This window comes from Mangifera indica, chromosome 12 (assembly GCF_011075055.1).
Source record: "Mangifera indica cultivar Alphonso chromosome 12, CATAS_Mindica_2.1, whole genome shotgun sequence".
NCBI lineage: Eukaryota > Viridiplantae > Streptophyta > Magnoliopsida > Sapindales > Anacardiaceae > Mangifera > Mangifera indica.
Window position 1 is genome coordinate 12,621,634 of NC_058148.1, and position 27,356 is coordinate 12,648,989.

Below are 27,356 nucleotides of genomic sequence, written 5' to 3' on the forward strand. Positions count from 1 at the left end.
TCCGTTTAAATATATAAAAAAAATATTATTATATTATTTAAAATTTTTAAATTAAAAATAAAATAATATTATATTTCTACCTGATTTTCATGCGAAATTTTTTATTTAAAACAAAACATGAGCATACCTTTTAAAATAAATTTTCTGTTAGTATTATATCAAATTTAAAAAACATAATACTCGTAGACAAAAATTAACAAATTTATAAAAAAAATAATTAATATTTAAATAATTAAAAAATCTCTAAAATAAAAATAATAAACATTTTATATTAACATTTCGACAAAGATTAATTTTTTATTTAAAATTTTCTGTCTTCTTTGGTTTCAATGGATGAATTTCAGTGAAAGTGCCCACAGGTCGATATCCATTGGACCTCCAAAAAAATCAATTTGATTAAAATAGACCGTTTCGGTCCTTTCGGATAGCCCAACCCAAAACAGAAAAAGCGAGTTTCTTTGCACTTCGGTTATTTTCATTTTTCACAGTCCGTGAGCCGAATGGCAACAACGCCGGACCAGACCCCAAAAAACATTAAAGAAAATAACAACAGCAAAGAAACTCAGAAAAGCAAAGGAAAGCTCTCAATTTCTTGATTTATTTTCAGTCACCATTTGGAGGTTTCAAAGTCTCTCGGAAACGCAGGTTCGTAAGTGTCTTCGATCAATGGCTAAACAGTTTTGTCACGTTGTATTATATGGCCTCATATTGCACGACATTTTCGTTTACGCAAATAAGGAAAATAAACACGACTGTTTAAATCGTTTAATATTTGATCTTTACTGCCACACTGATTTCGCTTCTGGGTTGGTTTGAGTGATTTTATTTGCAATGGTAAAAGCTAGTAACCACTGGAATACTATGAAATATGTAAATAAGAAATCATGAGCATAGATACTAAAAAAAATTATATATTTTATTTCTGTAATGGCAGAGTATGAAAATGGTTTAGGCATGAAATAAAAACTTCTGATGCGTTTCACAAGGTTCTAGGAAGCTTATTATATATTATCATTTTGTAATGCGTATAAACAATAGACTTTTTTTATTTGCATGTTTATAGGGTTCTCAATTGGATAGTACGGACCATAGTACAGAATCTTGATCTTATTGTGCATTGTCTGGAGACACACACACACACACACATGCATGCATACATATGTATGTATGTATGTATGTATACACACACACACACACTTGTGTAGGAAATGAGTTTCTCTTAAATAAAATATTCTGTGGGTTTACATTGACTATGTAGTTAGGGTGGAAAAAATATTATGTTTCTGTAGCCTTTTTGCTCTTTGATTATTTTCATGTGAAGTAGCAAAATCAAAATTGTACAATATGCAAATATTTAAGTGAGAAAAAAAGCATAAAAGATAACACAATAATGATATTCATATCTGTTAGGTTGAAGCTAGATTATTATTGTTTTGTATTTGAGTACTATTTGATCTTTATAATTGAATTTTGATATTATTATATTATTGCTAATGTTTACCTTGGATAGGATTAGTATCACCTATTTTGTTTAATTCTCCTATCATTAAGATATTTGTTCCTCACATGCCAAAAATTAAGGTTAGTGTCCTTGCCAACCCAATCAGTTATTCTATCTAAAGCTTCATGTTTTCTTACTTCTTTCAGTTCGTGTTGCGTCTTCTAACTTTCAATTATTGTCTGTCCATACAATATATTGACCTTAAGCAAGAACTGATAATCTTTTACTATTTCTTTATCTCTTCCCCTCACCTCCTCACCTTATATTAGAATCTCCGTTTTGACAATTTTTTTGGTTGTACTTTTTGCTTATTATTTGTCTTTTCTCAAGGTTCTCACGGTCATTAAGTTTTGTTTTTTTAAGTTGAACTATGGAGGTTAGGATAATCAAACAAAAATTCAAAGAAAATGGTGAGCAAGAACTGATAATGGCTATGAAAGTTTTAAGTTGAACTATGGATTAGTAAATTATGCCTAGCCATACCTGGCTTAATTTCCATGCAAGTGAATGAGAGAATATCTTAAGTTGAGGTTGGCCTGCTTGAACTGGGATAGGAACTGTTAGCTTAGTTTCGCATTGATTTATGCACATGCTTCAGTGTAAACTTATGTTGAAATGCAGACAGTTGTATGTATATATATATGCTCCTCCAGATACTATAGCTGATACTGCACGACCCTAATAAGATACTAAGACCACATTATGCTGTGTAACTAAATTTGTTCCCACTGGAGGTTGAATTTTGTTGTTTATTGCTGATTTTTTTTAAGATAATAAGTTCTTAGCCTCTCATCATATTCATCATCATATAAAGTGAATTCCTATTGGTAATTTGGTATATATCTTGTTCATGTTTTGTTATATAATGTTGAACTTTTTTGAGATGCCTTAACACCAATGTGGAAATAATATACCCAATTTAAGGTGGAGAAAGGTATGATTTTCAACTTAAAATTTCTTGGAGGCTATTCTTTAACTTGTTAACCGCTGGAGCTATTTTGGAGTGTAAATCCTGCAAGAAGCATTCTTGTTGGTCTTAAGTTTTTATTATATTTCAATAACCCATTTACACTGATATTCTTTTGTCTTGTTCCATATCAATGTTAAATTAACTTCTTATAAATGGATGGCTTTTCTGAAAGGTACTCATAACTTAGTTATGTTTTAACTTGTGGACTTGGCTTTCCATTGATTGCATTTTGGTTCCGTTAAGCATGCAGCTATTAGAGTCTTTAAATCTTAGTTCTTTGAACTTATGACAGATAAGCACCAGTGACTCTACAGTACAATGGTCAAATGGTATATCCTACCATAATTTGTTCAGATCATATCATCTTCATACTTCTTGCTTGTAGATCATGAAATTAGTTTGCTGATACGGCCAATTTGGGTAGTTTTATGGTCATCAATTGCTTGATTCTTATTACTGTTCTTGCTTGTGTTGCTCTGCCACAACTCCCTTTTCACCAGTTCAGGCTGCACCCATTTCTCTTGCCACTATTGCAAAAATCGTTTTAGCTTTCTTTTACTTTGGCCACAAGGATGTTTCAGTTTGTCAAGTTGCCCAACTTTACTTTAAGGCTATGCTATTTTAAGGTGTTGCTGTATAGAAAGATCTTATCAGTGTCTATGGAAGTTAAACCATAGATTGAACTTCTGAATATTTAAAAAAAAAAAAAAAATTGGTTGTGTCATAATTACATAACTTTGTTTCATCTAAGTTCATGAGTCAGTCTTAAGCTATCTTAAACCTCTAATATTCTGTGATAGGGTAAACCACAGTCTCTCATGCACCCACTGATTCGACAATAAAGGTCAACGATGGACAATAAGTATCCCCAAACACAGCTTAACTTTCAGCACACTCTGCTTCCCAGAGATGGATTCTTCTAAAAATCCCAAAGGGTGCTGAGTTGGAAACCCTTTCTAAGGAGGTTTTAGAAGATGCAACTATAGGAGAATAGAACACAGAGAGCTTTCCCCCTTTTTGGTCCTGATTCTTTGGTTTTTAAGAATGTTGGTTTTAAATATGAGTGATTGCTTCTTCAACCATCAACTACTTGGTTGTTATTACTATGACTTGCTGTCACTTCTACATATTTGTAGTTTGGTTGTCTTTGTTTTTGGTTATGTATTTTCTGGTTCAAGTTTAATCTCCTTTGTTCTTTTGAGTTGAGGAAGACTTTCTTGTATTTGGTTTCAGTTGATATTGCCAGTGCTATTATTTAAATGAGACAGCTCTTCTTGCGTTTGTAACCCATATACACACTATTGGCCAGTCCATTAGTGGAAGAGAGGAACTAGTTTCTCATGCCCTAGCAGTTTCATAGGGCTATGTTTAATCATGTTTCTGAGGTACTTATTGTGGACATGTCTGCATGTAAACTTTACCATGATGATCAAAGTAGTTGATTGCTATCAGCAAAGATTCCTACCGCTTTCTACATAAAATAATTGTTGTTTGGGTATTCAATTTTTTCATCATATTGACAACATATATTTAATAAGATTATCTCAACCATGACATGTAGCTTCCTCCTAGGAATGGGTTTGACATTATTTTGTGTACCTGATTTGTGCAGTTTCTCTCTGAGTCATGCAGGTGATATTCAAGTATGCCAAATTTTTCAGAACTTTATTGTTTTGATTCTACCATTGTCCTATTGCACTATCAGAGCAATAGTAGTTTCAAATCGTCAACTCATTACTTTTACACTTGAATAGATTACTCTTCTAATTTCTTAACTTTCAGTTTGTTTTATATAGATGAAAAAGATTAAAAGATTTTATCTTGTTACAGAGTGAAATTCTAGGAGACTGTTGTAAATTCGAGCCATTTGCATCAATTCATTTTTAGATGAGCCAGCAGGGTCAAGGAATGAGCTCTTTTTCTCCATCGGATGCCCCTGTAAAACGGAAACGTGGTCGTCCACGTAAAGATGATACTCAAATACAGGGGGAGAACTTGCCTGGATCTGACATTTTAAAGAAAAACAAGCAGATTGTGGGTGCTAGTAGTGCTGACATTGATGATGTGGTGGGTCAGATGGTTTCTGGTGTCATTGAAGGTTCATTTGATGCTGGATATTTTCTTAATGTTAAAGTAGGTGATACTGAGACCCAGCTGAGGGGTGTTGTATTTTTGCCGGGGCAATTCACTCCAATCACTGAAACAAATGATGTGGCACCAAATGCTAAGATGTACAAAAGAAAAGAGATACCCATCCCAGTTCAAACCCCACAAACTTGGGACCATCCATCTGAACAAATTAAAGAGCAAGCTACTGAATCTAAAATAGATGCACCTAAACTTTCAGATCAAGTTTTTCCCTTTGAGCTTCAGTCAGGCATCCCAGTTGCAGGTGAGAACCAATCTGCCTCTGTTATAATACCTTTAGCTGATAACTTGCCTGTGAATGAGCCAGATCTTTCCTTGGGAGAAAAAATGGTGTTGCAGCAAACATCAGAAACAGAGTCTGGGCTTGACATGCAAACTGCATCAATAATAGCACAACTAAAACAAGATAAAGTTGTTGAACAGGATATACTGCAGCTGGGAACGAAGATGGACGTTGATGCTACAAAAGAATCAGAGCCCATGACTACCCCAATTGTTGATGTTATTCCATCTACCAGAAGTGCTAGTCAGGCTCCTCAAGTTGAACATCAAGCTTTGAGTTTTGACCTTCTGCCAAATGATTTGGTTCCTAACGAAGTGAAGAGTCTGAACATTGAAGACAACCAGACTACTGTATCTGCTGAATCCGAATCTTTGTCCGCTGTACCCATTGGAATCAGCATTTTCATGCAGGAAAAAAACCTTGAACACAACCCAGCTCCTTTATTTGTTGAATCTGAACCCACTTGTTCTGAGCCAATTGGGATGAACGATATGATTGATGGGCAGAATTCTCTTGAGAAAACAATACAAGATCCACAGTCACAGCTTGATAACAAAACAGTTGGTGAGAATGAGTCATCTCTGCCAGTAAATGAAGCTGCTCCTAACATCGCAGCTATAACTTCATTGGCTCCACCAATAACCAGCCTGTCAGTAATGATGTACGGAGCAGCTATTGCATCTGAATCGGAACCAGGCAACGAAGGATCTGCTTTTCCAAAAATTCTTGAGACCCAAATATGTAGTTCTGCAGAATCTGATATCAAAGATGCCATTACACACACTCATTTAGATTTACCTAGTGGTGTTAATCTATCTGGTTCAGGCTGATTCCTTTGAGAACTAAAGACAGAAGAAAGGCTTTGTTATAATGAGCATATATTTTCTAGTGTTAGGAATAAAAAGATTATGCTACTTAAGGGTAATTCAGAGTTAGTTTAATCTGCTCTGGATAATTTTGTAATGATAGTTCCTGCAATCTGATACTCAACTTTGGTTTTGATATTTACTTTGTTTTTTAAGTTGACATAATTTAACCCAATAGTTTGCTGAAGCTTTTGAGTTTCAAATGACAATAGCACTACTTGTTCACAAAAGGATACACAGTTTATATGTGTTATCATGTGATTGAATGACTTTAAATTAAGGATAAAATAATATTCAATTATATGATAACACACATAAGTGTATATCTATTTGTGTATCCAAAGTACATTTGCATAGTATTGTTCTTCAAATGATTGTGGATCAATAAAACTATGTATACATATTTTTAAGTATATAATTAGTTATACAAATAATGTATAATCATGTGATTGATTGATATTAAATTAAAAATAAAGTAATATTTAATTATATAACGGCACATTATTTGTATACCTGATTGTGTATTCAAAATGTGTATGGATAATATTAATTTTAGATAATTTAAGAGTATAAACTAATAAATTATGATTTTTTTCATACCATTAATCCATTATTCTTTCATATCCTAATTTAACAAAGCTATGTTTAGAAGTTCTCTTTAATTAGTTTTTTTTTTTTTTTTTTAAGAATTCTACTTCAAATTTATATACAATTACTTGAAATAATAGTTAAATTGAAATGGTGATGGATATAATTTTGATAAAATAACTAAGCTTATAGATTACAGTTAAAAACTGCATAGGGAATGAAATACTTGTAGTTAGTTAGTCACAACTTATCTTGCTCTTAGCTTGGTCTGTAAAAACCAGACATAACTAATTTTAGAAAAACATGTTCCGAATCAAATGCCCATCAACATTAACATCAATCAAAACTAACAATCTTACTGTCCAAACAAGCCGGACAATTTGTTCTCCATCATTTCTAACTCTTTCAGGTTTTTCTCATACTATGATTCTTCAATTCTAATTTCTGTAATGTTTGTATTCCACTTTGAACAGGCTTCTTCTGGTTAAGAAAATAAGATTTCTTTCGATAAGGACATGAACTTCTTTCAATGCTGTAGGGGAGATCGAAGTCCCTGTAGTGATGACAAAGATACAAGAACTTTTGCCTCCTTTGTCAATGAAAAACTGGTTTTTTTTATATTTCACATTATTTTCAACCCCATTTGGGTTTCCAAATTTTCAGGAAATTTTTGTCAAATTTACATTTTGAATATATTTGCTGCTTCTTTTTATGTTATGTGACAAAAGCTTCTTTATAGGAATTTTGTCCTTTACAATTTTGAGAATGTTGTGAAATTTTAGTCCATGAAAGTTTGAAACTCAGCAATGCAATTCAATTATCAATTTGCAGATAGCGGCAAGCAGAGGAATATAAATGCAGCTATTTGATTATTTGGGCAGTCAAAGAAGATTCCTCTTGTCTTCAGATATCAAGAACTTGCTGTTGCAACTGACAACTTCCATCCTGATTTATTAGTGGGGGAAGGAGGTTTCGGAAGTGTATACAAAGGATACATCGAGAGCCTTGATCAGGTCCCTCTCTGAGCCTTCTGTTTATTTTTCTCTCGAGTGAATGAATTTTCAGAAATATTTTGTATCATGTTATGCAGGTTATTGCTGTAAAGCAACTAGACAGGAATGGAAAACAGGGAAGCAAGGAATTCTTTGCCGAAGTTGTGATGTCAAGTCTGGTTCATCACCCCAATCTTGTAAATCTCATTGGGTATTGTGTTGATGACGATCAAAGGATTCTTGTTTACGAATTCATGGCAAATGGATCTTTGGAAGATCACTTTCTTAGTACGCGAGATGAGTACCATTTGACAGTTTAATTTATTAGAGATCTCAGACTTAAAAGACTGAAATGTGTTGTGTTGTTCAGATTTACCTCCACATAAAGAGCCTCTAGATTGGCCTACCAGGTTGAAGATAGCTGGAGGAGCTGCAAAAGCACTGGAATACTTGCATGATATTGCTGACCCGCTAGTGATTTATCGAGATTTCAAAGCAACAAATATATTAGTAGATGAGGAAGTCAATCCAAAACTCTCGGATCTTGGACTTGATAAATTAGGTCCAAGGGAAGGAAAGGACCATGTGTCTACAAGGGTGATGGGGACCTATGGTTGCTGTGCTCCGGAATATGCTTGGACAGGAAAGCTGTTGACAAAGTCTGATGTTTATAGTTTTGGTGTTGTGCTTCTGGAGCTTATCACTGGTAGGTGTGCCATTAATCATACAAGAGAAGCTGAAGAGCAGAACTTAATTGAGTGGGTATATTAATTAGAAACTATTCACATTACTCTTTTCTACTAGATGCAAGTTGAGTTCATAGTGTATAATTTTCATTTCTTTCCTACAGGCAAAGCCATTGATGGGGGACAAGCAGAAGTTTACATCATTGGCAGATCCATTACTTAAGGGAAATTACCCTCCAAAGGGTCTGTATCAAGCTCTTGCAATTGCAGGAAAGTGTCTCCAAGAAGACCATGTCAATCGACCTTCTGTGTGTGAAGTCGTGTTTGCTCTTGAGTACCTTAGCAATCCATTGACAGATGAGAAAAGTGCTGCAGATGATCAGGTTGATGACAATGGCAAAGAAAAGCTCTAGCATAAAAGGGTGAACATAGGCCTGGCAAGTTAATAGATGCCATGTAAAATTAGACTTAGAATCTATAAATTGTTGTATGTAGATTAAAGGCAGCCCCTCCGCCAGATCCCCACAAGTAAATCACCCTGCATTTCTATCTGTAAATTACAGATCCTTCATTTTGATGCCAATAAAAGTATTTCATTAGCGTAGTTGTTCTATGTAGAGTGTAGACAATTTCATTGTAGTAATTTTCTGGCTAATTTTCACAACATTTACAAGTTCACCGTTTCAGATTTTTTTTTTTTACTGGCTAACGGTTTGATTTACAAACCATAATTTTTTTTCCCCAACTATGAAAATCACTGCATTGAGTTGAACTTTTTCTTTCCCTTTTGATAATGAAAAGCCTTTTATAGGTAAATTATGTACAAATGAGTATTACAAACTTCTTCGGTAACTGATAATTTAGTAAGGTTCAGTGCTGCCCCTTCTTGTAGGAAATATGTTACAGAGCTGAATTAAAACATCATATGCATAACAATCTGCATAAAGAACGCTGTACAGGGTGGTTGAGGTTTTCTCAGATGCTGGAATTTTTGAGGGAGTTATTCTGAGAATTGGAATTCATGAATTGTTAACCAGAGACAACTCAGAAAATTCAGATGAATCTGATGCTACCTCACTGAAACCGAAACCGTTAAGATCATCACTGGCTGATGTGTGTGGTAGTAGAAGAATAAGCAACAATAACTTGAGCAAATTACTTAAACAACAAAAAACATGAGCTTGTAGTAGCGTTCATGCTGGCACTCATCTCTAAGAAAACAATCTATTAATAATAATGGCAGGATTGCAATCAAAATCCTGCAGTAACTATAATATTTGCAGCCCGAAAAACAAACAAGCTCAGATTCGGAAAGCTTAAAAAGCAAGATTTACTTGAGTCTACAACAAAACCAACTAAATATGCACATCACTCTTGAGGATCATGTAATTGAAGCCAGGTATAGTATTCGACCGATTGCTATCAGCAACTTCTACTGCAGAGCAGACGCTTGGTAGGAACCCGCTGCTGCTACCCCTTCGCTTCTTTCTTTTCCAGCTAATTTTCATGAACCAGAAACTATGCCTTGAATGGCCAGAGTCAATAATTTGTCCCTGAGGTTTCCTAAAACTTGTAGCTCTTCCTTCCAACTCAAATTTACTGAAATACTCAATTTCCCTTCTGACAAGGGATCCTACAGTGCCCCTTGTGCCTATAGCAACTGGAGCAGTTGCAGCCATTTCTCAGAAAACTGGGTGTTTCTGGTGCAGACTTTATAATGCATTTTTATAAAATTATAATAAATATATAAGTGATCTGATTAAGGAGGCTTCTGGATGAAGAAAGTGGATGCTCCAGCTCATTATCTAGGTGGGGGCAATTTCCCTTTGCCATTTCTTTCTTTATAAAGCCATAATTGGGATTGCTTTATTAAAGTGGACAGCATGAGTTTTTGCATGATTGGTGGCTGAACATATTTTCATCATATTATGCTGCTTCTGCTATAATTCCTCATCATATTATTCTAGCATTTGCAATCAAAGCATGTATGTTATCTGAGTAATTATTTTTAACCCAGTAATTAGGGTTAAATTTGAACAGTTTTATTATGATTAAAGGGAGGCCAGTTGGTCAGATGTTTTGAATTCTTGTTCTGAAACTACAACATGTTGATGATTAGGTTAAAGTTGTTTTTCCATATTAGATGTTTGGATAAAGAAATAGTGGGGTTTCTTTTCATTATCTTAAATAACTAAACTAAACTAGGACTTTTACAAATTCTTAAGTTACTGATATGATTTCTCTCCTTTCCTTTTGTCTAACTTTATTAATTGATTTTTAAAAGAGAATGATGCCAACAGTTGCTTCACTTGATTATACTTAATCAGGTAGTGACAGAAATCATCTTCTAAGATGAGGGTATTATTGGAATGGAATATTATCTTAAGATTTTATAAATTTGCACGTGCTTGATTAGTACACCCCGTTCTCATCATCTAAGTTTTTCTGAACAATAATTACTTTGGGTATATTAATATATACACATTTATATGTATGATTGGATGATTTTAAATTAAAAATAAAATAATAATCAATCATATAATGATACATATGAGTATATATATATATATATATATATATATATATTTATATACCCAAAATAGATACACATAATATTACTCTTTTATGAAAGCCTCAAAATTGGATGTTCCCTCTTATTTTCGTACTATTTACACTCTTCTGTATTCTTATCTCCTGTCATTTCAGACATTCCCCCACCCCACCGCCTCTTTTTTTTCAATGAAGTTATTGATTGATCTACTGTTTACCAGGAAGATGGCAAGTATACCTCTGCTTCTGATGCAACGCAAGAGCATTTTGTAGTGCAACATCTACTCTTACGCCTTCTCGAAAAAGTGAGTCATAAAAGTGACAGATGAACTTGGACAAATCCTCTTCATCATCGTCCCAAAGACCTGCTGACCGATCTCCAGTCTTCTCGGGTTCACTATCTTCCCAGTCACTTATTGGACTACTAGGTTCAGCATCTTCATCCTCTGCCTCTTCCTCTCCAATCTCAAACCTTCCATTTTCCAGAGCACTGAAGCCTCCTGACTCAAGAGCTGATGTCATCGGGGTTTCCTGTGGTTCAGCTGAAGGACATATAATGGCCTTAGCACCGGAGTCTAGAAAGGCCTTAATTAAACTCGGGGTAGGCCCATAAGTCCCTGTGCAAATTATGATCCTGTCCCTCCAAGCTCCAATCTAGAATTGCACAAGACATATCGGCTACATTATTAGGGAGGATGGAAACAAGAATCACATTATCACTACTCATCATAACAAAGATTGAAAACTTCAAATTAAGTACTATTCCTTAAAGCATCTGCATCAAAAGATAACTGAGGAGAGTTCTTGATATCTTTTCACGAAAGTGACTGTACGCTTCAAAAAATATGAAAATATCCCTAGCCCCACAATTGAAATTAACTATGATGCAGATGGAACAACCCACAGGAGAACAAAAAGAAGTTGAATAAAGAAGAGATGTTAAACTTTCTACCGTTTCTCATTTAAAAGCCTGTCAAAAGGGAAAGGCATATTTCACTAAAAATTCATACCATCCAACGAACATCATCTGGTGTCAAGTGCATAGATGGGACAGTTCTGCGGAACATATATGCAGCAATTTCTTGGTCATCTTCCATAACCTTCCCAAACATCATAACGGAATTATTAGTTTAATAACTTCAGACAGATGGCATAAGTAATAATCTGAAAGAGACAAAAAGGCAAAGGACACATACTTGCGTTTGGCGTCCTATATAACGGTGGACGACATTGTCAACTTGGAAGTATGGTCTGCAGCGAACTAAATCAGCGATAGTTGATATACTGGCAAGAACTGATGCAGCCTTTCTGCGGTTACTCCGCATCACGGATAACAGGCTTAGTTTAACACTCTGCAAAAACTTGCCAGCATGTTCTCCAGGTTCAGCAACCACAGACACATCATTCTGCCAACTAAATAAATAAGCACACAGAAAGTTAAGACTAGGAGTGTAACAACACACACAAAGAATAATAACAATGAATAAATAAATAAACCAACAGAGAGTCATGTTGACCTTAATATTGAGCCAACTGAGTCATTTCGAAGGGCCAAGTGTATAACGCCAACTTGTGGTAAATTTTGCAACTTCTCATGTAATGATCGGGCATGTAAGGAGAGCTGCCTTTGGGCTTTGGGAGATACAGGTGACGATGAAAATGTTTTTCCAGATTGTTGTCCATCCAGGCTAAAAGGTGGAACCTTATCTGTCCGACCAATCCTCTGTGGGCCAACATCAGGACTATATAAAAGTGGGCTCGATGGAAACATTCCAGTGATCAGAGGTGAGGTAAATGGTGTTGGAAATGTTGTTCCTGGCACAGTTTTCCACATTCCAGGTGCCCCATGCACAAGCGATAACCTTATTCCATTACATGCACAAAATGACTCAAGTGCTCTGGCATGGTGTCCAACTCTTCCTGAATCTGGACAATGCATAGCTTCAACAAGTAGTACATTATGCCGCCAACCTAAAGATGGGCTCCTCTCATCTAGAAAAGAACAAAACAAAAAAAAAAAAATAGTGTTATGCTAAAAATTATCATTAACATAAAGACAGAACAAGTAAAGAAAATATATATGGTTCTACCAGCATTTGACACCTTTGCCCCATATAAATGCTGACTTTTCAAATTATCTGACCACTTCTCATCATGTTGGAAGGGCAGAAGCAGTCTCTCACAGACATCCTTGAAGGACTGCGAATTGTTTTGGACATAATCATCAATTGCAGTTTCCAACTTCAACCAGATTGCAGGATCAGTCTCATCCAGCTCCATATCACAGCGTTCATCAACTGCAGGGGTTAACCATTTGGATAACTGACTGAAAACTATAGCTACTTCCCAAACTGAAAATCTCTATGAATAATGTCCCAGATTAATAAAAGAAGTCAATGAAAGAAATACAATAACTGAAAATGAGTTAGGATTTATCTGAAGGTTACAGGAGGTCTTTCATGTAAACCACTTTAATTTAAAATATATATATATATATATATATATATATATATAATACCTGGATTAAACCGAAAGTACTGTATCTCAGGAAGCATTGGCAGCACTGTGCTTAATGCTTCCTCCACCCTATCCACTGAGCATGCACTCTCAACCAATATCTGTCCGGTATCTAGGTAACGCCAACCACCTTTCCGCACCTACAAAGTATTTACATATCAATTAAATATAAATACAACTCCTATAAAGATTATAAAAAATTCCTAAATTATAAGATAGTATGAGTCTAAATGTTACAAAGGATAACTAAGGAAATCAGTCTCTAGTTTTCCATAAATGCAGATGGAAATGTGGCATACTGACAGAAGAAGCAATTGCACATGACAAGCATTTAGGTGCATCAAAAGCTATTTCTAGGTAGTTATTGTTGTCAAAAGATTCTCCAAAAAGGAAACCAAGCACTGCAAATGCAGACTAAATGAAGAAAAAATGGTTCAGCTGAGTTCAATAATGAATATTGTACAACCATCTGAATTTAATTCTTCATTATCAGTGACACGTGCCTCAGAGGTATGTAGAGGACCTCCCATAAGAAGAATAATGTGATTGGAGTATCAAACTTGAAGCTTCAGTTAAAGTTACAGCATGGTGAATTGTATCTATAAATTTTACCAAAACACCATGACCACAGGGGAAAAGTTCAAAACATGGGCTGTTTGTTTTGTCATTTGAACACTTGATAAAATTGGATCTTATTATGAAAACTTTTTGTGGATTATTTGGTTGGCAACTTAAGACTTAGAGTTTGTTGGAAACCATAAATAAATTTCTAAAGTTTAGGGATACAATTTCAAATTAGTTCTTGTATATTTCTGTATTTTATTTTAGCCTAATTTGTTCCCCATTTCAAGGACCTAATTTGTTGTAAACTATGCATATATTTACCTATAGAATGAAAGTATGCAAGAATTCATCAATTCTTTATTCTTGTTTCATGGTCTCATAGCTCAGGTTCAAAAGAACCTGTTTTTTTTAAACACTCTTAGAGGGCAAAAGAGTGTAACGTACAGATAAAAACTGACTCGTTAGAATCGTGTAAAAAACCTATTAGGTAACATTACATATCTCATAAACTATTGAACCACACCAGCTATTGAAAAAGCACATGTGCCACTAGAGTTTTCCTCAAATATCACAGAAATTGTCGAATGACCACACCAGCTACCTAAAAAGCACAAACATTGCCAAAATTATTCTCAAACTTCACAAAAGTTGTCGAAAACCTCAGACCTTATCGAAAACATTTTATCTCACCAGAAATTGTCGATCTACCACTAACTCTTCAAATCTCATAGGATGATTTACCAAATAACTTGTCCCAGTTGTTTCACCAGTTCTATCTTCAACAATTTCTACTAAAGGTCTCTCTTTACTTTATTTTGACTAGTTTCTTCTTGCTCCATCGCTACGAGTTCCCAAGGCTCAACAACCTCCATTGGTTCCTCTTCCACCAACCCAGCTTCCTTTGTTCCTCTTTCCCCCTCTGTTGTTGATACTCATTCTCTTCAAATTACTTAGCACTATCTTAACAAAGCTAACTTTGATAAGTGATTTTGTTAAAGAACTCCCCTAACAAATCAATTTCACTCAATCAAATAACAAGAATTAGAGAAGAAAACACTTTTTTATTACTCTTCATAAACTTTAACACACCAACAAACTAACTTATTACAAGAGAATGAAACAAAAGTTGGAAAAGAAAGAAAATGTCTTGGCAAACAAAGGTGCTAGTCCTCCTTTTGGCCAAAGGCCCCCTTGAATGCCTTCTTGAATTTTTCCTTGCCACCTTTCCTTTTATCTTCTCTTTTTATAGTTCTTCCCTTATTATAATTTCTTTCTTTCCCTCCAAATCCCCTAATTCTTACCTGACTATTTTGTCTCAAATTGAGCTTTCATGTTCTACCAAGATTGGAGCCCTTGTCTTATTGTCATGGTTGTTACTGATCAATAATTTCCCTTTTACATTGAGGAATCACCTTATACTCAAGATAAAATGCAGGAAATTATTCCTTAATGATATGAAACTGTTCCTATGTTCTTTCCCAAATTGGTAAGCCTTTCATTGGATTAACACCTCAAATACCCTATTCAAATCATATCGAACTTCTAATACTTTTATTTGGCTTTAGTATTAATTCCATATCTTTTGTGAAGTTTGATGAAAAAGGTTGCATTACTATTGTGGGGTCGACTAACCTTTTTAATTGTGAGACGTAGAACATCAGGTGTAGTCTAACATAGGAAGGAAGATTCAACTTATAAACAACGTTGCTCACCTTCTCTAGTATCCCGAATGGTCCATAGAATCTAGGACTTAATTTTTCATTTGGACATTTAGCCAATGTTCTCAGTCTGTATGGTTATATTTTCATAAATACTTTTTCCCTTACTTTCAAATGTAGTTCCCTCCCATATATGTGAATCTTTTCATCCAGTGTTGTGTCTTGACTAAGTTTTCCTTCAATTGATCCAAGATTTGACTCATTTCTCAAATTTGTACATTGACTTCTATAATTTTTTTAGGAATCCAACTCTTATTCAACTAAAATAGAAAAACATAATAAACTAAAAATTATTTTATTAATAAAAGGATTACAAAATAAATCGAACAATTTAAGGAGTTTGAAATCTCCCATTTTGGATAGTTCAAGAAGTCTAGGGTCTCCTATTTTTCGACCATTAGAGACGTTAGAGATCTCCTTAAATCAGCCAAGAATGGTTTTTCAAATACAAAACCCTAATATTTTTTTCTCTCCCCTGCTTTTAAAACTTAAAAAACAAATTTATAATGAAGACTTATCATTGGATCGAAGACAAGTGTCTCAATCCTAACATTTCTCTCCCCTTTAAAACCATTTTATCCTCAAGATGGGTATTTATATATTGATCTTTTTTTCTAATTTTTTTAAATTTCTTTTTCTGATTTTTTTAATTTTTGTATTTTTTTAATTATCTATTTATTGATTTCGTACATCTACTTACCCTTCTCTCTGCCACTTCTTTTCCACCTCTCCACTTTTTCCCAAACGGCCCAAACCTTTTCTTTTTCTCTTCCCAACAAATCAACCTCTTGCCTTCTTTTTTCCCTTTCCCAATAAACTAATAGCCATTTTTTCCTTTTTCTAATAAACCAACAACCCTTCTAAAAAGCTCTGCCCTCCACCTATCTTTTTTCTTTTTTTTTTTAACTTTTTTTCTCTCCTTCCTCTTCTCTTCTTTCTTTCTTCTCCTTGTCTTTTTCTCCTTTTTCTTTTCTTCTCCTCGTCATTTTCTCTTCTTCTTTCTTCTCCTCGCTTCATCTTTTCTCTTCTTCTTCTCCACTGTTTTTGCTGCTTCCTTTTCTTCCCTTTTTTTTTAAGCCATTTCTCGAAGTCAATTCCAACGACCTTTCAAATCTCTGATCGTTGTTATCCTGCCGATTTGCCTTTCACCATCATCATCTTCAACTGATCTCATTCCAACAAAACCTTTTAGTGACAATCCACTGTCAACCGGTGACTTTTCAACTTCCTCATCTATCTCCCGTCATTTCTCTCAGCGGAAGCACTATGCAAACCCAAATTGAACTACACTAATACTATTTTGTTAGGAACCCAACTCTTATTCAATTAAAATAAAAAATTAAAATACAAAAACATAATAAACTAAAAATTATTTCATTAATAAAAGGATTACAAGATAAACCGAACAATTTAAGGAGTTTGAGACCTCTCATTCTGGACAGTTTGAGGAGTACAAGGCCTCCCATTTTCCGGCCATTTGAGATGCCAGAGGCCTGCTTGAATTAACCAAGGATGGTTATCCAAATACAAAATCCTACTATTTTTTTCTCTCTAACTCTTTAGAAACCTAAAGAGCATATTTATAATGGAGACTTACTAATGGATCGAGGACAAGTATCCCAATCCTAATAGGATTAAGGGATCACGTTTGTATAGTGTTTTGAAAAGTATCAAATCTGTAGTACTATGGTAGGTGGTGCTATATCAGAATTCAACGCATTCAACAATTTTAGCCATTGCTTTGGTTGTGTCCTAGAAAAACATATAGGTATGTTTCTAAACTCTTATTACCTATTTTTGTCTAGCCATTGGTTTGTGGGTGGTACACAAAGCTAAATCTAAGTTACGTACTTGATAGGCGGAATAATTCAAACTAGAATTGACTTATAGATACTCGGTACCTATATGAAACAATAGTCTTAGGGTATTCATGTAACCTTACTATTTCCCAAATAAATACATGAACAATTTGTCATGTAATAAATGGGTGTTGTAGGGGTATAAAGTGATTGTACTTGGTAAAGTGGTCGACCCCTACTAATATTGAGTCATAGCCATTTGCTTTAGGTAATCCTCTAACAAAGTTCATTGAAAAATCTTCCCAAAACTTGGGTCGGAACATGAAGTGGTTGTAATAGCCTAGTTAATTTCAAAGCTTCATATTTATTGTTTGACATACCTCACAAGCAACGACTAAATCTTTGACATCTTTTTTTTGTCCCTCCCAAAACACTATTACCGATCTCTTTTTATAAGTCTAGAAATTTCAATAACATGTTTAACATTCTTAAGGGCATTTATGTAAAAATACTAAATTTCAAATGTTTGCAATTCATATAAACAAACACTTAATACTGATAATCAGATATTTAAAAATTACAAATATATCATTCACTCATGTTCATTCAAAGTCCTTCAAAGACCAAAGCTTTCAGTTATTAGACAAATTAACAATCACCAAGATTTAAAGCCAAAATCTTATGATTAACTCTCACAAAATAAAACAAATAAATCTAAGTAACTGTTCACCTTTGTTGGAACAGAGCCACACCCAATGGAAACCAAGCAATCTATTCTCGTGTCAGGCCATAGAAGTTGTGCTTCTCTTATTGCAAGTACAGTTGGATTGTTTGCTACTATTGCACCATCTTGCCAACGATACATATCTAAATTTTGTTTTAAAATATAAATACAACCAGAGCAATATCAAGGTAAAATTTCAAAATATTCTACTTAAAGACAAACAAATAAGCATAATAATGGCTATGCCAAGATAAAATGAGATCAAGTAGGGAATACCATCTGAAAAATCATCAAGATAATATGGAGCAGCAGAAGATGCTCTTATAGCTTGCCACACATGATGCTTACAACTTCCAATAAAAGCACTGCATTTATAGCCAACTTGAGCACCAGTTGTTGGTGAACCTAGCATAGTGGTTCCAGAACTTTCTGAAATTGAAAAAGGCACTTCTGATGTTCCAGCAGGGTACTGCATGTTGAGACCATGAAATGAGAAAAAAAGAAAAAAGAAAAAAGAAATTCACCCAACCATTCAAAATATTTATCATTTTCAACACAAGAAATCTACAACTTTGCAACAGAACAAAGAACACAAGCAAAATTTTGACAGTAATGTGTCCAAATTAAACAAGAGAAAGAAGTATCAAACCTGATAATTGCGGAATATAAAAGGCTGCGCTGGCATTACACTCACCAAAGTTGATACAACAAAGACTTTGGGAACATTCTTCACAGCTGAGTCTATCAACAAATTTCCATCCTCATCGGCACACATTTCCTTCAACAAACTCTCGAACTGATCTGCACTGTGCTGCAAGACGATATATGAGTGTCTAATTTCATGGAATTTGGTGTCATATATAGTAAATGGTATAAATATTTGAACTGTAACTTTGTTTCATCAGCTAAAACTCTACTTTACAAGAAAAATATAAAAGATGGGAGACATCTGTGAAGCTTCATAGACCAGAATAAGTCTAAGATCAACAATCACATTACCATATTTGTACAGTGAATACTATTTCCAGAAGTAGCAACTTCAGAGATCAAACATGGAAAAAAAAAAGACGTTCTTGGTTTTTCTGCAGAATACATTATTATAAATTACTAAGCATGTGCATGCCTCTTGTCTACATGTGAGTGCACTGTGAAATTTTCAAACCATACTGAATAGCATCAGTAGTTGTATCAAAGAAGGCAAAGCAAATGACAATGATAAACCATACTTTAGCCCCATGTACAACAACTCTCAAACTCTGCGATGAACTTTTATAAAGCTGATCAAACTTTTCTCTCCAAGTTGCAGCTTCATTGTCCTTTGGAACAGGTTCAGCAAAGACAAGTTTTCCTAAAGAACCATAGTTAAAGTACGAGATAAGTGAACTAAATCACAAATAAAGCAGTCTGAATACTAATTCTTGGTATGCCATACCCACCAAGATTTTTGTATATTTCTTCACACTGGTCCAAGGTCATTAGCTTAATACCAAGAGCAACAGCCAGCATACCACCTGTTGATGTGCCACATATAAGGTCGAACAACTCGTGTATCCGTTTTCTGGTTCCTTTCTCAATTTCTTTAAGCATCTGCACTGTTGCCAGACCTTTCATGCCACCTCCATCCATTGAAAGTATGCGTAGTCCTTGTTTTGGAACTTGTCTCCCTCTTATGGCACGCCGCAAATTTTCATTTTCTCCTACAAAGGCACAAGAAGAATGGACTCAATTTGGATAAATAATATCAATGTACAAAGTTTTAAAAATAAAATAAAAATAACACAAGAGAAAAGGATCCATAAAACGTACCAAGAATTGCAAGAGCTCTTGCTGCAGCTCTATTTACATGGGGTTCAGGCTCAACCGTCAAACGCAATAAAAGATCCTGCAAACTTTCAGAAGTAACAAGAATACGTCGATTCTCCAAACAGAAGGCCAAATTTCCTACTGCTAACAAAGCCAACCTTTGTACCTAATGAATGATAAACCTTCCAACATTAGAAGCTCCATGCAAGGAAAGAAACCAATATAGTACAAGGAGGTGGAGAACTTGCCTCTGGGTTTTTGTGGGCACATAAAGATTTTAACGACTTTAACACATCCTTGGTCAACATCTTTTGAGCTGTAGAATCAGATGCAAAAGCCAACTGAACCACAACATGCAGAACAGAAATAACTTCCCCCAGAGAAAAAGATTTGAGGACTGCTTCAATAGGTTTCATAATATCACATTTCATTAACTGCATTGCCACAGAAATATCTTCAGCAAGAGATGATAGAGCTGAGCAGGCTTGTTCTACCTGCCAGAAGTCAAAACTTTTAGAGAGTGCTACGCAGAAGAACAAACAAAAAGTTGAGGTTTATCCATTATATATCAAGGATGAATAACGTACAACATGACGGTTGTCACTACTTATCATACTGATAAGCTGCCGGACTGCATTTTCATCTTTGCCAACAAAAACACGGTTTCCTTGGTCCTCCATTATCTTCCCCAAAGCAGATGCTAGCAAAGGATGATGGCAAGAAGAGAAACGAAATATAAGAGAGAAGAAGGCACTAAGCTTGTGTCTAGATGCACCAAAATAAGAACTGTTCTCCATCTGCAATCAAATTAACAATGTAAAATCCAACTTAATAATTATTGCTTCATATAAAAGCAAAAAGCCAAATATTGCTAAAATATCTCCACGAACCATTACCTCAATTTGAACATTCACTGATCTTAGGTTTTCATCAGCCACAATTCTAATATTTGCAAGAGACAAGTGGCAAAGTTTACGTAGTGGCAAAATTTCAGGAAGGAATTCAAGAGGGTTACCAAACAGCCTAAGAATTTCTAACTCTGGCATAGCCCTGCCATTCAACTGGAGAGCAACATTAGAAACAGAAAATTATAGACTTTGTAAGCTTAATTGAACACGAAACAAACAAGATATACACTAAACAAAAATGCTAAATTGCTATTAAATGACCTGAAATCCAGAAGAGGCCGAACAAGCTTGTTGTGTTCTAATGACAACTCCACTAATCTCACACACTCTCTCAGTTCCACTGCACATGATTTTGAAACAACATCAATTAAGCAAAAAGTTTCCAAAAAAAAAAAAGAAACAACAAATCCAGATGAGGAGATGAGTGTTGTCTGCGCTCTTGGAACTTGAAAAACTAGTCATATGGAGACAAGACTTTACAAACATAAAACAATTCCATGATTACCAGGAACAGAAACAAGCATGTTGTTGTCAGCAGTGAGAACTTTCAAACTCTTCAGCTCACCAAGCACAGATGGCAAAACCAATAGCTTATTGTTATCAAGGTACAGTTTCTCAAGAAGTGGCAAATGAGTCAACTCAACTGGTAATACCTGCAAAGAAGCAAGCAACCAATTTATTAGAATACTAAACCATGCACCTACAATCTAATTAGAAAGCAAGGCCAATCATCCTATTCTGAACAGCATCCACTTGATTTAGTCATTAAAACTTAATGTTAGCATTCATCAAGTTTACATATAACATTGTATTTTGAATGACTGATTAAGGACACTCGATGGAACTAGAAAGCATTATATATGAGATATTAACTGAATAATGACACAGTAACCAAAAGATTCAACTTGGTAATGTAAGATTAAAAAAATTGATCAGTTCATATGACAATTTTCTAAAATCTTTACATTAGTCCAGAAATTACCAATCCCCAAAAGGATAAAAGAAAGGTTAAAGTCCACTATTTGACGCAGAAACATCATATTTTCAAACTTTCAAGGGCGGTTTAATGAATTAATATAAAACCAAGCTACATTTTGATTATTTATGCAGCAAATTAATCAGCTTCCCTGGTAGATGAAGAAATCAACACTTAACCATTAAAGTAGGTTTAATTTAGCAAAGAATCCTACTTTCTTAATTCCCACATGGTTAAAAAAGATAGATATAACAAGTAAATTTATTCAATTTTCAATTTAACAGATCTTCTCAACTCCCAATCACGCCTAAACATTAACACATACATAGCACATAGGCTTTAATCGAAATTCAGATGAAACATAATCATTCTTTTTGTTTCCTTTAAATAAGAGAGAAGAAACTGACCGACAAACCAACACCACAGATGCTAACAAGAGTGACAGTCTTCCAATGATCGGCGCAGGCCAGGCCCACCCGATCAGCGGACCCACCAATGGCCAAGTCAGATCTCAAAAGCCGAGTCAAAACTCCGATACCATCGCTCTGCTGGCCTGACCCTGTCCCCTTTGTTAAGATCACAGCCCTTAATGGTTCCCTCCTCTTTATCAACTTCATTTCCACCCCAACATTGGCCACGTCACCATTCTCCACCATTCCTGGCGCCAGTTGAACCGCCACCCGGTCTTGAGGGACGGGCAGCGCCACCATCAATTGCGACTGCAGCTTCAACGCCACCTGCTCCTCCTCCTCGGCACCTGTCCACTCTAGCTCAATATGAAAACCTAATTCCGGATCTCTCGCCGACGTACCATTCAGATTATCTCCAGAATCTTCGCTACCGTAGTTTAGTTTGAGTTTAAAGATCTCCAGCGGCCTCTTCCATCCCAATCCCCAAGACATTGTTATCGGAAAGGATCAAATCATATCAAAATTGTCGATCTGATGAGACGATTGCAGTGCTAAATTCGGATGATCATGATCCTGATGACGATAAATGATGATCGAGTTATTACTGTTTTATATCGTTAATGTTTGTAAATAAAATTGATTAATTGAAAGCGATAAAGCGAATCGAACTTAAGAACTTTTTGATGGTTAGGGTTGTTTTACGTTTCATAACATTTTAATGGCGGGAGGAAAACAAACTCAAGGCATTGTGTAATCTCCTGGGTATTAATGTTCCGCCGTTGGGATTGTTTGAACGTTGAAACGCTAAATTAGAAATCGATGTCGTTTTGAATAAACCGACTAATAAAACGACACCGTTTACTGGTTCTGATTTTGTTTTGCTCGGTTTACTGTAACATAATATCTATTACATATAATTATAAATGCGAGGGAGCGATACTTTCTATTCTAAGTTTCCACGCCCTCTGAGCTTAAAAAAAAGAAAAAAAAAAAGATATTTTCTCACTTTTCCTCAAAATTCAAATGTTAACGTTAAGAGTTATTTGATATTCTAGATGTAAATGTGTAAAATGAAAATATTGTGATCTTATATTCTATATGTATAAGAATAATATTATGTATATTTATTTTAAATATATAATTATATATACACTTATTTATATTATTATATAATTAAATATTATTTTATTTTTAATTCAAAATTATATATATATATAAATTTTAATTGGATTATCGATACCCAATAATAGATTAAAAAAATCCTAATAAAATAATCACTTGAAAAATGGCCTATTAAAAGTAACCAAAATCACTCCTAATGGATAGTTTGAGTAGAGAAAAAGGAGTTTCCATATAAAAAAAAATATGAATTGTAAAATCAATTATTAAATTTAAAGTTTGTTCTATTCAATGTCTTTAGTTTGACTTCGAAAAAATGGCATACCTTTTTTAAAAAATAACTTAATTAAATACAAGTTTTTATATTTTTCCTTTAAAATATTTGTAAGAATTTTAATCTATATTTTCTATGTTGTTTAACTCTATTATGATTTTGGGGCAGTTTGTGAGGGTTTTTTTTTTTTTTTGAACTTTCAATTAATTATCTAAAATTTAATTTTAAGAATAATGGTGGTCGGGATAAACAGCATAAGTAGAGAAAATAAAATGTGAAATCGTACAAAATTGAAAAAGAAAAAAGAAGACGAAAACACATTTATGTAATTTATAGGATGCTATGGAAATTTAATTATGAAATTTTGAAATAGAGTGTCCTAAGAAAGAAGGCTTCTTTAGAACATTAGTAGAGTAACAAAAACGGGATATTAATTAAAATAGGTAAAAAAATTTCCTATTATACTTTTTTAGGCAAACGTACAGTAATTTTACTTTTATAAGTAAATTTTTTTGTAACTGCAAAAATACCCTACCAGCTCTATATACATAGGCACTGGAAGAAAGGTTTGAGTGCGTGGGTGCATGCGGAGTGCGAACGGAGTGCGTGGGTGCGCATGGAGTGCGTGGGTGCGTACGGAGTGCGCGCGGAGTGCGTGAGTGCGTACATAGTGTGTGGTGCGAGCGGTGCATGTGTAGTGCGCGCACTGTACACTGTACACAGTGCGTGCACTGTGCATATTATATATATATGCACAGTGCACGCACTCACGCACTCAAGTTTTCCTTTCAGCCCTTACGTATACAGGGCTGGGAGGGTATTTTTGGAATTATAAAAAAATTTACTTATAAAAATAAAATTATTATGCATTTGCCTAAAAAGGTATAAACGAAAAATTTTTTGTCTATTTTAATTATTATCCCAACAAAAACTCTACTCATAAAAATTAAAAGAAATCTTTTCATTTTTTGTTTAAAGAATTGAATAATATAAGATAAATATAGAATATAAAATTCTTTTTACTTAAATATAAAATAAAATTACTCTTTTAACTTCATTAAAATAAAAAGATAAAGAATATTGATCAAGCAGGGGCAAAAAATCATTTTCTTATATGAACAAGTACAGTATGAACATGGACCAAAATAGAGACTTGACAGACTAATGAGCGGAAGTGGGCAGACGAGGCATGCATGGGTCTTTAGATCCGCACGGGTTTGTCTCCATACACAAGGCCCATAACAATCCCTGATTCACGCCCTGTACGGGGTTTGGCGAGCCGGTCAGAAGACTGAACCCTAGAGCCCGTTTATTATTTTAAAGAATAAATTAAAATTAAATATTTAAAAATTTAAAAATTTTTCTTAAAGGGTTATTTCTATTTTACTGTTGGATTCAATCTTTAAACCGAGTCGTATACCAGAGACCACTAGGCCTAGTCCAACCGGAGCTTACCATTCAACTCCCCAACTAAACCAGTCAAACTATTTACTCAAATTTTTTCATTTTCCATCTTTGCAGATTAAAACCACATATCAAATCCGTTTTTAATTTTTATACATAAAATATTCTCTTTTACTATTTAAAATATCTATTTGTGTCTCCTTTCCTTTCTCTTTCAACACAATCCCTCCTCGGCCCCTGTCACTCTGAATTCTCTTCCCAAAACTGGACAGAGATTTTTACTTGATTAGGAACATAGGATAAGGCTAGGAAATCTGAGCTGTTCAATTATTGATATTTCACAGGAAAATCAATAAATGCCACAAGACCAACTGTACAAAAAACCTTTTACTAAATGAATGGTTGGAAGTCATTGAATGGTATGGGCCATCCTCATTCATTTTCATAAACTACCACAGCATGCAAAAATTAAAAGCCAATTGCCAGAGTAATCACAACCCATTGTCTTTCTGTGGGAACTATGATTCTGCGCTCATGGTTGAATCATTAATTGCCTACCCTTTATTCACAGGCAAATTAAAGAACAAGTCATGTCCCATTTGCTTGGACGAGGACTGCCGAGTTAGCTTTTTATTTATTATGCTAACTACACGTTTACCAGCCAACAAACAAACCAAGTAAATTTTCTGCCGTGTCTGAATTTCAAACATAACTTAATAACAGGCAAAGGGATGGTAAAGAAATCCATAATGTGTGTGTGTATATATATATATATATATATATAAAATAGAATTTGTCACTAATTATATGGTTTTAACTCTTCACTAATTTTATACAATGGTTGTGGGATAAGATACTAAATTTGAAATTTCATCAATTTAGTATAATTAAGATTGTCTCCAAGAAATAGTCCGACTCAAATTTAGAGGTATAATTAATGAAAATATATATATAAGAATTAATTAAGAAAGAGAATTTTTGGATGTAAAAACCATCGGAGAAAGAGAGAGGGCATCAGTGGTGGAACTAATGACACACTATCACCTGAAAGAGAGAGTACTTAAAATTTTGAAATATGGTGAATTTATTTTTTGAGATTTAATTAAAATTTAGGTGAAAAATAATCGTTTGGCCTAAACAATAAACATTTATATTAGTTAATAATAATAAGTAGGATGGATTTGTCACCTGAAGTGGACCAAGGTTAGTTAGCTTGGCATGTGGCGGCAGGCGTGATCAAAACTTGCCCTAAAACCTTAACAATTAACATACAACAATTATTGTATAATTAATTATATAAAATTATTTTAAATATTACTTTTAATATTTATTTAAATAACTTATTAAAAAAGAGAAACATGGTCGGTTTACAAGAATTTAATTAGGAAGGCAGAAGCAAAATGGTTGTATGTTGATCACCTTGCATTTATCGGAGACAAATCGCATCAGATATTAATTGAAAGGATGTTGATCCCATGTTTTTCCTATGTATACAACAATCATTGTACATTTGTGGTTGGAATGTCACTCCGCTTAATTTGGTATCATTAATTATACAATATATTAGTCGGCGAAAGGACTATCCACCCTCAAAGTTTAAGTGTGTTTTTAAAATTATATTTATAAAATTTAAAAAATTTAAAATCTTACCTATAATATAATTCTCGTAAAAATTTTTTATTAGAGGAGGAAGTAAAATTATTATTTTACTAATAATATTAAAGTAAATATAAAATTTATTATATTTTTTTCATAAGTTTTAAAAAATATCAATTTCACATATATATAAAGTTTTCTAATTTTAAAAAATCATATTTTTTTCTTAATTTTTTTTATCTCTCCAACCACTATCTCTAACGCCGACGACCTTCCCTCTCCACCCTAAACCGTTGGTCAATATACGTAAAAAAATTTGAAACAGATCTCTTTGTCTTCGACAAAGACGAAGAGATCTGAAATCTCTTCATTGTCGAGGAAGAGATCCAGATCTCTTTGTCAATGAAGAGACTTTGTCAATAAAGAGACTTCATCATCATCCTTTTCAGATAGTTGGATAAAGTAGTCGGAGAGGAAAAAAAATTTCTAAGATTTTGGGGGAGAGGGAAATGTGACTTTTCAAAGTTAAAAAACCTTTAAGAGGGGTAAAATATTAGTTTTTAAAACTTACGAGAGAAAAAAATAAAATTTTTTATATTTTTTAGTATTATTAGTAAAATAACGATTTTACTTCTGTTTTCAACAAAATTTTTTTATCTCAGTTGATTAATAGGTATGACTTTAAGTTTTCCAAATTCTACATATATGACTTTGACAATACAACTAAACTTGGGGTGAAGTAGTCCTTTGGCTTATATTAGTCCACTTAATTTTGTATCATTAATTATTCAATATATTTATCTTTCACATGGGGAAAAAAAAATTCTAAACCTATTCCCAGGATGGTTAACTTTTTTAAATTGCTCGCGAATTATTTGTGTCGAATTCAGCACAAATAACTTGAGCACTATATTTAAATCAAGTTCAAACCTTATTTTTGGTTTGGTGAGCTCCTAAGCT

At 34.1% G+C, this 27,356-nt stretch overlaps 3 protein-coding genes and 1 pseudogene across 5 annotated transcripts; 2 read left to right on the forward strand and 2 right to left on the reverse strand.

The window, feature by feature from the left end:
- The first annotated feature begins 478 nt into the window (after positions 1–478).
- Positions 479–5,906, forward strand: LOC123193166. 2 transcript variants are annotated; one of them, XM_044605961.1, is made up of 3 exons: positions 479–645; positions 4,084–4,114; positions 4,302–5,906. In XM_044605961.1, the coding sequence occupies exon 3, from the start codon at positions 4,359–4,361 to the stop codon at positions 5,730–5,732; it is 1,374 nt and encodes a 457-aa protein (XP_044461896.1). In that variant the 5' UTR covers positions 479–645; positions 4,084–4,114; positions 4,302–4,358; the 3' UTR covers positions 5,733–5,906. The 2 variants fall into 2 exon arrangements, with proteins under 2 accessions (XP_044461896.1, XP_044461895.1); XM_044605960.1 differs by lacking the exon at positions 4,084–4,114 and having other exon boundaries at positions 480–645.
- A 1,256-nt stretch (positions 5,907–7,162) lies between these two features.
- LOC123192077 lies at positions 7,163–8,552 on the forward strand (annotated as a pseudogene).
- An 837-nt stretch (positions 8,553–9,389) lies between these two features.
- On the reverse strand, positions 9,390–9,713 carry LOC123192078. Its single transcript, XM_044604543.1, has one exon. The coding sequence runs from the start codon at positions 9,711–9,713 to the stop codon at positions 9,390–9,392; it is 324 nt and encodes a 107-aa protein (XP_044460478.1).
- A 951-nt stretch (positions 9,714–10,664) lies between these two features.
- Positions 10,665–22,818, reverse strand: LOC123193168 (phospholipase A I-like). 2 transcript variants are annotated; one of them, XM_044605962.1, is made up of 19 exons: positions 22,706–22,818; positions 22,001–22,576; positions 21,123–21,270; positions 20,879–20,957; positions 20,606–20,759; positions 20,297–20,506; positions 19,958–20,203; positions 19,713–19,875; positions 19,343–19,603; positions 19,133–19,254; positions 18,556–18,717; positions 18,183–18,375; positions 17,913–18,049; positions 13,103–13,241; positions 12,675–12,881; positions 12,102–12,576; positions 11,781–11,997; positions 11,595–11,684; positions 10,665–11,238 (listed from the first exon to the last, which is right to left on the reverse strand). In XM_044605962.1, exons 2-19 carry the CDS (start codon positions 22,493–22,495, stop codon positions 10,792–10,794), a joined length of 3,945 nt encoding a protein of 1,314 aa, XP_044461897.1. In that variant the 5' UTR covers positions 22,496–22,576; positions 22,706–22,818; the 3' UTR covers positions 10,665–10,791. The 2 variants fall into 2 exon arrangements, with proteins under 2 accessions (XP_044461897.1, XP_044461898.1); XM_044605963.1 differs by lacking the exons at positions 22,001–22,576; positions 22,706–22,818 and having other exon boundaries at positions 20,606–20,770; positions 21,123–21,184.
- Positions 22,819–27,356: the final 4,538 nt, after the last annotated feature.